Below are 12,112 nucleotides of genomic sequence, written 5' to 3'. Positions count from 1 at the left end.
AGCGAGGTCGCTCAGTCATCTCCACTCGCCGGACGCTTCCTGCATTCCTCCGCTGCCGAGTCATCGGGATGAGAGGATGATTATTGCTTTGGGCTCGGCCTCTGAAATAACAATTAGCCGCAAGACTTGGCGGCATGCGGGAATGTACTCGTAAAAGGAGACGCTAGGCGTTACAGTCGACCCCCGCCGTTTTGGGGTGCGCCGTTCACCAATTGATCTGTTGACAGTTGTTTGCCCGATGGAAACGCGGACCTCTGACATTACAGGTCTTGGCCACATGACGTACATCAAATGGCAGTCAAATAATGGCTCTCAACGTGGCCGTTTAAGGCGCTAAACGCAGAGCTGATGCACACCTGGAAAAGCTGCCCCCCCCTCAGTCAAGTGGCCTTTGTGGTTAGTCAATGGCGATGAAAAAAAGCCAAATCTCCTTTTCAGGTGATTTTGCGCTTCTTGGCAGGGACGCCCACGCCCGCGTGCTGCACCTGATGGTGCGGAACACTCGGCGCGCATACTCTGGAGCCTGCCGGCGTGCCACAAATCAATGCATGCACTGAGAAAATATGGAACTAGGTTTGGATGACATCACCACATGAGGGCGGACACATTTATTAGACCGGCTGTCGTGGAAACGGGAAGCCATCATCAGGGACGCGACGTGCTTTCCGTTCCTGTTGAAAATGAAGTCAATTTTCAACAGGAACGGAATGAAATATGTATGTTCGTGTGTGCGTATACACGTGCATGTGCGTTTAGATATCGTGAACGCGAGCGTTCAAGCTGAACACCAAGCAGAGCTGCGTTGGATTTCGTTCGTCGTAGTTGTACGTTTCATTCATTCCGTCACTGCACTCCGATCATCTTTCCCCGTTAAAATACTACATTGAAACCATTGCAGACTCCCCTCAAAGCACAACCCAAATTTTTGTCATGTCATCAAAAATAGCCCGCTGCAATATTGTGCCTATTCAAATGTCCACTTGCGAAATTTAATGTAAAGAATGTTCCTTAGGACAAAAGTCAGCCATGCAACGTTTCGTGACCAACTTGTAAGTCACCGCAAGGAAAGGAGGACAAAATCCATCGAAAACGAGCCCGTCTTCATCATCACGTCGTCCGGCGCAGTGGCTTGAAAAAGTTGAGTTCCGCCGAGACAACAGCGCTCTCTTGTGGACAGTTGCGCTCAACGCAGGCAAACGCCGACTGGCACGGCGACGCTTGAACACGCGACCGAGTTGAGCTGTCATTTTCAGTGTTGTCCCGAATCCCATTTGGAGCGGTCGTGTTTAATGCGCTTGCAGTGACGCACGAAATACGCTAGGTGGCAATATTTGCTTTCTAAACGGCCGTCTCAAAATCGAGCCCAAAGAGCGTCTCCGCACATATCTGCACATATCTGCCCGTTTTGTCATCCGTTTTATCCTCAGGAGGGTCGCGGGGGTGCTGGAGCCGAAATGGCAGCCTCATCTGTTGAGGTTGTTGTGTGGGGGCCATTTACAAGTAACGCGGTGCCTTGAGCGTAAAAGTTTGCCGGGATGTGGGCCAGACTCCATCTCCCACAATGCATTGGCGCGCAGCCGCTCCTGCTTGCTTTCTCTTTCTGCATGCCTTTGCGTGTGTGCGCGTGTGCGCGCGCGTGCGAGAGAGAGAGAGAGAGAGAGCAAGCAGCTCCGGCACGGCATCCTTTTGCGGCCAGGCGGCGCGTGAGCTCGACTCACCCCCGCGGTGCTTTACGGGCCAGCATGGAACCGCGCAGCGCGCGTTTTCGGGGGCGGGCGCAGGAGGCGACGGGGAGCGTAAAACCGAGACGCTCGGATTTGGGTCGTCGCCGCGCCTCTTGAGAACGGCTCGCGTTTTTTTTGTGGTGGCAGCTTTTGCCTTTGCGTGGGTTCCTTCTATCCGTCTTCTTTGAAGCGACGTCGTTCCGTCGCAGCGATGCGGGCCGCTCGGCGCTGATCGCGGCTCCGTTCAAGATGAAGAAGCAGTTCAATCGGATGAGGCAGCTTGCCAACCAAACGGTGGGAAGGTAAGAAGCGCGCGGCTCGCTCGCGCCGTTCCGCAGCGCCCCCCCCCCCCCCCCCGCCCGCTCCCAACTTGCCGTTTCATCACGCCTCATTCGCATCGGCGCCTTCGTCCAAGCGCGAAGGTCGTCGTGGCGCGTGGGCGCGCGGGCGCGAGAGGGAAGCGAGGGAGAGAAGGCGCTACCGCATAGGCAGCGCGCGTGTGGGAGGCGCGTCGCCCCCCACGCGGCCTGCCCGCGGAAAAGCTGGCCGCATCCGACGCGCCGACCGTTTTGGTGGCGCAGTCAGCTGTTTGGAGGGGAACCGCCCCCGCCACTCCCCTCACGCCCTCGCGACCGGCGTGCGTGCCTGGGGACGTCAGCTTTCCTGAAGGTCGCGTTTGTCACCGAAGTGCAGGTAGCCGCGGCGCAAAAACCTCTCACCTTTCCGATTTGGTTTCAATGCACTTCGGCATTCGAGCCCTTGCTGATCCCCCCCCCCCCCCCATCCTTGCTGTTTGCCTGGCCCCTACTTTTGATTCTTATGATGATTTGTTACTCACGCATAAGAGGTCAAGTGTGTGTCATGCTGGTAAAAGAGACAAGTGGATCCCTCCCGTGTGCGCTGTTGCATGTGTGCCTTGAAGGGGCGTGGTTGACAAAGTGACGCCAGCGTATGCATCAATCAACCGGCCGATTGAATCGGCGGATATCAGGTCTTGTCAATTGTTTTTTTCCAATTCTTTTTCAGGACTGACACCTTTTCCGGTTTGTTTTACAAACAGCAAGAGACAAATGTAATGCCCCCCCCCCCTCCCCACCCCACTCGCTGAGGTTTCCTTTTGCTTGGACGCTCTCGGACGGTGCAGCGCGTGCACCCTGCGCTCTTTTAATAGCATCCGCAAGATGCCGTTATGTAAACCGTCCTCGCTGGCCTCTTGCTCCGTACGCAAGCGCGTCACATCCGCGAGCGCCCCGTCACGCTGCCAGTGCCTCTCGGAGGCCGCGTCTCTTTTTGTTTTTGTCTTTAGTTTGCCAACAATCTCCGACTCGCGTTGCCAAGAAACGACTCGAAAGTGCGCTTGACTAAGGCCCCCCCGAACGGCAGCCGCTTTGGAAGCGAGCCGAGTTTGCCGCCACCGTCTCGCATCTCGAGAGCTCCATTACGCCAGCGTGGAACGCTGACCTACTTTTGCTGGACACGTACAGTAAAGTGGCTTTTACTGTTTTTTTGCCCCCCCCATCCCCGCTCAGCTAGAAGCCCAGGCAAGCATCTCTCGCTCCGTGTGTCTTTTTGGCCCCGGATCTCACGCCGCGGGCCGCGCGGGATCCTGCCGAGGCCTGAGGCCGTCGTTCCGCTCCGCTGCCCTCCTCGCGGCCTTCTTCGCCGGGCGACGCGTTCTGGCAAGCGCTGACCTACATGGACAGCCTCAATTCCGATGAAGTTAGCCTCGTACGATGCTCATAGCATCTCTCTGGTGTTGTGAATGCTGCTTTGTCTGCGTGTCCTGCGACTGGCTGGTGGCCCACCCGATCTTTAGTTGGGATGGGTGAAGGTAAGCACGGGAGAAAGTGGAAGGCCTTCAAATGTTCTCTCGTGGCTCTTCCTCTTCTCAAAAGGTCGCAGGCGGCCGGTGGAGGGCGGCTTACTCCGGGTGTAAATATTAGCCCGATTCATTGGCTTGGCGCTCCGTTGATCCGCCGCTCAAGCCGCTCAGTGCACTTTTCAACAGATTTGAAGACACTAATCCAGACAAACATCTTTGCCTTCATCAATGAGTGGCTGGAGAAGGGAGGGGGGGGGGCCTCAGATCAGCAAGAGCCTCAGGTAGCCGAACGGCGGCAAAGCGGCAGATGGTCAGCGATAATCACAAGCATACACACACACGCCACCGGTGGCGCCTCTCCCACATGTTTGCTTTGCCCCCGGGACATTCTCGTCATCTCCACAGGGGGGAGACAAACGCACTTGCTTTTGTCGTCGTGACCCAGCCAACACTCGGGCCGTTTCCCTCGGGGCAATCGCGACGTCCTCGCGCGTGGGAAGTGGAAACACCATCGCAAACGCTCACGTGCATTTCCAAGCTAAATCCCAATCATTTGTTCTCCCAAATGCCATTCGTTGACACGATTTCTGTCGCCATGGCTGATATGACACTTAATCAAGTGTGCAAAATGCCAGAAAGCAAAGCCCCCCCCCTCTCCCCAAAGCAGTGTGCCCAATTTGCAGGGTTTATTTTGGTCTGCGTCTCTTTGTCGCGGCAATCTGCTCTCGTCTGTTTCCTGCACTCTTCAAAGCGGGCCGGCCACGGGCAGAGGCACGAAATTTGGAGTTGGACCCGCACGAGCTTTCGAGAGCCACTTTTGGGCCACTTTTTTTCCCCCAGAGACGTGCCAGTTACGTACTCAGAAACTCAACTCAACTCGGCCGTATTTCTCGAGCGCTTTCAAACGAGCACAGCTGCGAGCTAAGTGCTGCGCGCCGAGCCAAAACCATTCACGCAATAACAAACAAGCAAACACTGCATGAAGAACAAAGACCCAAAAGAAACTCTAAAAAGAAAAATCAAGTCTCTGAGGCAGCGGGTATCTGCGATCAGCGGAGCAGCTCGGAGAGCCATTTCTCACGCGGTTTAACGTCTCGCTTTCTTGTCTTCAGGGCTGAAAAAACCGAGGTGTTCAGCGAAGACCTCTTGCAGGTAAGAATCGTACCTCGTCAGCTTGCCGCGCGTGCATGCGTGCGTGCGCCTTCCAAGCGTGTGCGCGTCGCAGGTGGAGAAGCGTCTGGACCTGGTCAAACAAGTGACGCACGGCACCCACAAGAGGCTGACGGCCTGCCTGCAGGGTCAGCAGGGGCTCGACGTGGAGAAGAAATCCGTCAAGTCGCCACCTGTGAGGAAAACATCTGCTTCTATTCCGGACCCAAATACGCGCGGAGCTCACTTTAGTGGCACCAGAGCTTTTCTTTTTTGCGTGAGAAAGTGTAAACCCCAACGATGACCTGCGACGGGCGCCCCCGCAGGTGCGTCCGCCTCTCTCGATGACGTGTTTGTGTCTCTGTCGTGGCAGAAAAAGCTGCCACTCAGCATCCTGGCCCAAAGCCTGCTGGAGGGAGCCGCCTTGTTGGGAGATGACTCGCTCTTGGGGTACGTGCGCTCGCATTCCTCTCTCTCAACTTTGTCGACTTGAAATCAGGGGGGGGGGGCTCCAGAAACAAGATTCTGTTGTATTTTCACTCATGGTTGCAGCACTTCATGACGAACAACGTTGACAATTTTGCCCAACATGTCCTCACAACGCCTTCGGATGTGTCCAACCAGGATGATGCTGAAGACGTGCGGCGAGACGGAGGAGAAGTTGGCCCGGGAGCTGGTGGACTTTGAGTTGCGGATCGAGCGAGACGTGGTGGAGCCGCTGTACGCGCTCGCCGAGGTGCCGGGACGCCGCCGAACGCGCCCGCCGGCCGCATGTCGAGGGCGTTCTACTGAGCCGGTCTTCCCGCTTCTCAGGTGGACATCCCCAACATCCAGAAACAAAGAAAGCACTTGGCCAAACTGGTCTTGGACATGGACTCGTCGCGAGCAAGGTGAAGATGAAACTTCATCGGTGCCACGGCGCTCGGCGGAAGCCAATTCGGCGCCGTTTGGTAGCCGTGTCGGTCGCCGGCCAAAAAGTCCGAGGCGCGACTAATCCTCGGGAACGCCCGCAGATTCCAGCAGTCGTCCAAGTCGTCCGGCCACCCCGGCGCCCTCCAGCCCGGCGCCAAGTCCGAGTCGCTCCGAGAGGAGATGGAGGAGGCGGCCACTCGGATGGAGATCTGCAGGGTGAGACTCGCCGGGCGTCCCGCGTCTTAGCCGGGGCGCCTTCAAACGGGCCCTTGGCGGCCGCTCTCGTTTCAGGATCAGCTCTCGGCCGACATGTACGGCTTTGTGGCCAAAGAAATGGACTACGCCAATTACTTCCAGACCGTAAGTACGCCGCCACTGCGGCGGGAACTTCTTGACGCGCGTGCCGTCAAAGTCATCCCGCCGCGTCCTTCCTCCCGCAGCTCATCGAGACGCAAGCCGAACATCACAGGAAGTCGCTGGAGATTCTCAACGCCATCCTGCCCCAAATGAAGGCGCACCAAGGTCAGTGAGGCCCGCCGACATCTCTTTGATTCGGCCGGGAGACGTCCATCTGCCCGACGACTTGCCGCCCGCGGCCCGTCGAGTGGCGCCCGGCTTTTCTTCGCCCTTCCTCACAAACGGCCCCGCAAATGTTGAATGAGAAAGCTTGCGCGTTTGTCGATCAGCTGAAGTTGGGACGCGGGGCTGCCTTGCAGAGGCGTGGGCGGAGAAGCCGTCGTTTGGCAAGTCTCTGAGGGAGCACCTGAACGTCAGCGGGCGGGAGATCGCCTTCCCCATCGAAGCCTGCGTCACCGTGCTGCTGGAGTGCGGCATGCGGGAGGAGGTAGATCGCGTCCGCCGTCACGCCTCGGCTGCCTTTCTTCTTTGAGTTGGATTTGTGATGTCGTATTGCAACATTTGTGCGCGTGCGCGCAGGGCCTCTTCCGAGTGGCTCCGTCGGCCTCCAAGCTGAAGAAGCTGAAAGCCTCCCTGGACTGCGGCGTTCTCGACGTGCAGGAGTACTCGTCCGACCCGCACGCCATCGCAGGTTAACGCCGACAACCAAGATGGCTTCCGTGGCGACGACGGCGCCTTCGTTTAAAGGAGACGTGATGGCAACACCGTTTTGTTGGTTTTTCGTTTTTTTTTTTCATTCATGGAGGCAGCACTTCGTACGTTTTTCTTCTCTTATGTGCTTTACATTTTGGAGCAGTTCCCTTCGTTCAATCGGAAACGCCGCGGAAGGCTTTTGATTCCGTTTGCGTTCATTTCGGCGGCCTCCCGTTTTGAACCGTCCAACGATTGCACGTGCCTTGAAAAAGAATTCAACGAAGCGCGTCTCCCGCCCGCAGGCGCTCTCAAATCGTACCTGCGCGAACTCCCCGAGCCGCTGATGAGCGCCGAGCTTTACGACGAGTGGATCCAGGCCTCCAAGTGAGTCTCTCGTCGGCCGCTTTGTTAGGTACGCCTGTTTCGAGCCGCCCTCGCTTGCCCTACGATGCCTTCGGACACCCCAAAGGTGAAGGAGCCAAAGGAATAGCGGCTGATGGGGCGGGTGTACCTAATCAATTGGCTTGCCGGAATCTGTCGCCCTCGTTTTCCCGAATTTGACACCGCCGGTGATCCTTCCGTTTTTTCCTCAGCATTCAAGATATGGACAAGAGGCTCCGAGCGTTGATGGCAGCGTGTGAGAAACTGCCCACGGATAACTTCAACAACTTTAGGTCAGTCACTTCCTTTTTGTTTGGGGGGGTTTATTTGCGGGCATTTGCTTTGCCGAACTGTGAGCGGCAAACAAAAGGTTGAAGATGCGCGTGTGTGTGAGACCATGACAGATATGTGGTGAAATTCTTGTCCAAACTGAGCGAGTACCAGGACGCCAACAAGATGACGCCGGGCAACATGGCCATCGTCCTGGGCCCCAACTTGCTGTGGACGCACGCCGAGCCGTACGTATCCACAGCCACGGGCGCCTTCTCATCGACGGCGGGCGTTGCGAGCGTGTGGCCCCGCCCCGTCTTTGCAGGGACGTGACGGAGATGATGACCACGCTGTCGCTGCAGATCGTCGGCATCATCGAGCCCATCATCCAGCACGCCGATTGGTTCTTCCCTGGAGGTGAGTGGCGCCATTCTCCAGGCGGCCATCACATTTGGAAGAATAATGACAGCAACCCCCCCCCCCCCCCCATCCCTATGAAATCAGAGATGGACTTCAACGTCAGCGGCAGTTACGGCAGCCCCGTCCACGCCAACCACAACTGCAACTACAGCTCGATGCCGTCCCCCGACATGGAGCGGTCGGAACGCAAGCAGCCGCACCACGACCAGAGCCGACGCCCCCTCAGCGTTGCCACCGACAACATGATGCTGGAATTCTACAAGAAGGACGGGTAAGGATGACGCCCCCGCGCGCTTGGTTCCCCCCCCCCCCTCCCCACAGGTGTGCTCTTGACACCGTCTTGCTTTCCGTCACCCCATTTCCTGCGGTAGCCACTCCCCCTCCCCATCCGGTTGCTATCCAGGAATGAATGACACTGTCTCCATGGCGACCCGGCCCCGTTCGCTCCTCAAAAATTTCTCCCATTGACACCCCCCCCCCCCCCCCGTCACTGCACTCTCATCAGAAGCTGCCGTGACAGTCGCGAGGGCCCTTTCATTTGCGTGTCCCGAGCATGCCGTAGAGCAGCGTGTACGTTGAAGCGAGTTTCTGACATCATGTGCCCTTCTTTCCCCCTCCCCCCCGTGACCCCCCCTTACGAATGCAGCATTAGGAAAATCCAAAGGTAGTGTATGATGGCCTCCCCCCACCCCGGCCTCTTTCCCACATGCTCATTTCCACTTTGTGGCTCGACACCGCAGCTCATGCTTCTTTGGCACGTGTGTGCGCCTCCAGCATGGGCGTGCGAGTCATGGATACTTCGTGGGTGTCGCGCAAGGGATCGTCCGCGCCGGCCCGCAAGACCTGCTCCACCCCTGCGGGCGCCGACTCGCTCGCCACCACCGAGCCGGCCGGAGACTTTGCCCCCTCGCCGGCCGCCACACCGCCCCCTGCGGAAAGGATCGGGTAAGACGCCTGAGATGGCTTTGCTTTCACGGCGACTCCGCCCCTTTTGTCCGGAAATACGGTATCGCGTGATCGGTCACCCTCCCCTCATGATGGCGCCCGCGACTCTTTCAGCTGGTGTCCGTGGAGCGGGTCACGTGGCTTCGGGGGCACCAGCGGCTTTTGCCAAAGTGTCGCCCTTCTCGCAGCTTAGAGCGGCGTGCGGACACAAGGGGGCGCCGACTCACGCTTGACGGCTTTGCCAGCCTCTTTCTGTTGCACTTCCTTTGCGCTTGTGTGTGTGTGTGCGTGCGCATTTGCAATCAGGGTGTGCAAGTAATCAGAGTGGACATTGCAATGGAGTTGAATGCAATTTTCAAATAGCAAAGGTTGCCATTTGTTGCGCCATAATTCATAAATATGCTTGTTTTTTTGGGGGGGGGGTTGCGTCTGTAAAAGAATATAAGGGAAGAGGATGGCATCTGGAAAAAAAAAGAATCTTGATGAGATGATTTTTTTGGCGCCAGCCCTCATCCGCTGACTGTGTTGCACCAGCCGCATTGCCCACCAGCAAGCCTTCTTTTTCTCTTTTTTTTTCTTTTTTAGCTTTTGGAGCAGCTAAGCAATCACACCCACCCCCCCCCCCCCCCCCCCCCCCCGCTCTCCCCGATCATCCGCACAGCTTGTCCTCCTCTGGCGCCAGTTCTTCTCCCCGTTGAGTTGTTTTGTGCTGTCTATTGTCTTAATATCCGCAGCTCAGACGCGTCGCCCAATCGGCCGGAGGCCTCCCACGCCCACCCGCCGCCCCCCTACCCCGCCGCCTCCCACCACCAGCACCACTTCTACCCCAAGCCCCCTCCCTGCGCTCGTCCGGTGGCCCCCGGCCCCGAGTCGCAGCCCCCGGCCTCGCCCCCGCCGCAGCGCTGGTCGGGCTTCACCCCGCCAGCGCCGCCCCCCCCGCCGCCGCCGCCGTCCTCCTCCTCTTCCTCGTCGTCCTCGTCGCTCGACATCAATTCCAACCCCAAGCCCAGCTGCCTGCACTTCCCCAAGCACAGCCCGCCCGGCGACGGTTCGCGGGTCCCCCCGCCCGACACTAACGCATCGGCGCTCTACGTCAAAGCCCCCCCGGTGCTCGCCCGCCACGAGCCGTCGCCGGGCAACCCCCCTAGCCTCCCTTCCTGCGCGCCCCCGCCCCTCCCGTGGGCCACCTGTCCCTGCGCCAGAGAGAGAGGACTCCCCCGGCTGACTAGGTAAATATGACGCACCCCCGAGGGCGAGCGCCGCCCTCTCGCCTCGCCCGCCTGCTGGCTTTTCTTTCTGCCGTTTTCCTCGCCCCCTTTCTGTGGGAGGGGGGGGGGGTCGGTTTCGAGCTTGGGCCGCTCGAGCCATAAAACGAGAATTTCCTCGACAGATATTTTGAGCAGAAAAGCCACAAAAGTGATTTTAAAAGCGTTGCGCTGAGCTGCGTGCGGCCCGGCGCTCGACCGCTTAGCGCGCCGGCTAAGGGGGGGTTGTGTGTTGCATGCGGGTTGCTTCCCGCATTCCAAAATCATGACTGGAGCACCGGAAATTGTCCTCGGGTGTGAGTGTGAGCACGGATGGTTGTTGGTCTCGGCGTGCCCCGCGACGGGCTGGCGAGCGGTTCAGGGTGTCCCCCGGCTACGCCCCCTTCTGCCCGCCTTTGCCCGTGTTCTGGAAGAAGCGAATGTCGGGTCCTTTGTCGGATGGCTCCGTTCATTGTTTTGCAAAGCCTTGGCCAGAAAAGAAATCGGTGAACTCTGCGCCTTTGTGCTTTTGCTAGCTCGCCGAAGGGGAACGAGCTGTCCCCCGTCGTCGGCTACAAGGGCGTCCAAGCGGCCGGTCCGACGGCGCCCCCTAACCACAGTCCGCCGAGCAGCGGTCAGTGCCCCCGCCCCGCGGAGCGCAAAGGTCCTCTTCGGCTCTTTGTCTCGGGAATTGACGGCGTGTGATTTGTGCTGGCAGGTTGCAAAAAGTTGGCCCCCGTGCCTCCCAAGGTGCCGTACTGCCAGTCGGGCTCCGCGGGTCAGCCGTCGCCGGTCAGCCTGTCGCCCACCCCGCCCGGCACCCCCTCCCCTTACGGATTGCTCTGCGGCAGCCCGGGCCAGTCGCTGCCCCCTTCGTCCCCGGCTCGGACCCCTCCGGCGGCGCCCCGCTCCCTTTCGTCCCCGCCCTCGCTGACGGGGACGCTCGGCAAAGCGCGGCCCGCCCCCAAGCCCAGGCAGAGACCCAGCCTGCCCCCGCCGCAGCCGCCCAGCATCCCCGTCGGGTTCGCCGGCCAGGCCCCGCCGCCCCCGCCTCCGCCCCCGCCCCCGCCGCCGGAGCAGGGCCTCGCGGATGGACTGTCGCCGGGGGAGAGCACGTCAACAGGTAAACATCGGACACGGGTGGCGCCGCAACCGAGTCCAACGGAGACGGCGGCGGCTGAGTGTAGGCTCGCGGTCCGGAGCGTGACACTCGGAGCGAGGCCGACGCTTACGTTGCCCGCTTGGAGTTCCAATCTTCTGCCCCAAATAATATTTCCGCCGTGTCCCATTTTCTACACTTCATGGCCATCCTCTCGTTCATTAGACATCTTCAGCTACGAGATCCCCTCCATCAACGTCAATCTGGACAGCCTCATCGACGAGTTCAGCGGCGCCCCCTGCAGGAGGTCCCCGCCCGCCACCGAGGAGGAGCGCCTGGCGACCGTTCTATGATCGCCGCCGAAGGCCCGAGGGGGAAAACGCGCCGCTTGGCCTCATCCATTTCAATTTGAAAAAAACTCGGGACAAAGCCACGCCTTGGGGAGGGAAATGCGGATTCCAGCGCGCTCCTTCTTTTTTGCTTTGTTGAAGAGTGCTCTCGCCGTGCTCTGTCGATGCCTCTTTTTGCTTTGCCTTCGACGCCATTTCGTTGTATGCTGAGGATTTTGCTTGCATTGAGCGTGACGTGAATGTGATGAATTTGCCGTGGGGGCTCATCTTTGATGCGCATCAGGTTGATTTCCTCAAGTAGTGGCCGATTCATTTTCTCGGGAGGCGTCGATTTGAGCCGAGGCCCCCATTTGAGGAAGTAGTTTGTCGTCGTAGTTTGGACACATTATCGGTACCACAGACTCCCTTTTTGAACCAGCGCATTATGAGTAGAATGTGAGCGGAAAATTGGGGGAGTATCAACAAGGCGCTGGACCCCCAAATGTGGCCATTTATTTGGGGGAGACGACTCCGCACCGCCTTTTATCTTCAAGTGCTTGTGGCTCCGTCCCCCGCATGTAAATACGATGACGACGCGACAACAAAATGACGACACAGATATATTGGAGAGGAACGGAGCTCCGTTAGCTGGATATATGTGCACATATTTGTCGCTCGCGCGTAGACCAAGTGAGCTTTATTTTTGTCCCAGGTGCAACAAAAGGGACGCCCTTATTTATTGATGACCTACTTATGCTACAATCAGT

At 58.6% G+C, this 12,112-nt stretch overlaps 1 protein-coding gene across 5 annotated transcripts; it reads left to right on the top strand.

Moving 5' to 3' along the window:
- The first annotated feature begins 1,460 nt into the window (after positions 1–1,460).
- Positions 1,461–12,108, top strand: LOC127590467 (rho GTPase-activating protein 44-like). Of its 5 annotated transcripts, none has more exons than XM_052050017.1 (22): positions 1,461–2,026; positions 4,659–4,698; positions 4,772–4,891; positions 5,069–5,145; positions 5,320–5,431; positions 5,509–5,585; positions 5,709–5,823; positions 5,899–5,967; positions 6,048–6,129; positions 6,324–6,451; positions 6,544–6,655; positions 6,960–7,041; positions 7,251–7,331; positions 7,443–7,556; positions 7,634–7,725; positions 7,813–7,999; positions 8,375–8,392; positions 8,503–8,673; positions 9,408–9,902; positions 10,454–10,581; positions 10,636–11,040; positions 11,242–12,108. In XM_052050017.1, exons 1-22 carry the CDS (start codon positions 1,974–1,976, stop codon positions 11,367–11,369), a joined length of 2,886 nt encoding a protein of 961 aa, XP_051905977.1. In that variant the 5' UTR covers positions 1,461–1,973; the 3' UTR covers positions 11,370–12,108. The 5 variants fall into 5 exon arrangements, with proteins under 5 accessions (XP_051905977.1, XP_051905978.1, XP_051905979.1 ...); XM_052050019.1 differs by having other exon boundaries at positions 1,462–2,026; positions 10,454–10,551; XM_052050018.1 differs by lacking the exon at positions 8,375–8,392.
- Positions 12,109–12,112: the final 4 nt, after the last annotated feature.

Source organism: Hippocampus zosterae, chromosome 17, assembly GCF_025434085.1.
Source record: "Hippocampus zosterae strain Florida chromosome 17, ASM2543408v3, whole genome shotgun sequence".
NCBI lineage: Eukaryota > Metazoa > Chordata > Actinopteri > Syngnathiformes > Syngnathidae > Hippocampus > Hippocampus zosterae.
Note: the sequence above shows the minus strand (reverse complement) of the source record. Positions and strands in the feature narration are given on the sequence as shown.

Excerpts from the sequence above, each read along its gene's own strand:
- LOC127590467 (XM_052050017.1), top strand. The coding sequence starts at position 1,974 with ATGAAGAAGCAGTTCAATCGGATGAGGCAGCTTGCCAACCAAACGGTG. Across the intron at positions 5,432-5,508 it reads CGCTGTACGCGCTCGCCGAG|GTGGACATCCCCAACATCCA; the intron begins GTGCCGGGACGC and ends CCCGCTTCTCAG. Across the intron at positions 5,586-5,708 it reads ATGGACTCGTCGCGAGCAAG|ATTCCAGCAGTCGTCCAAGT; the intron begins GTGAAGATGAAA and ends GAACGCCCGCAG.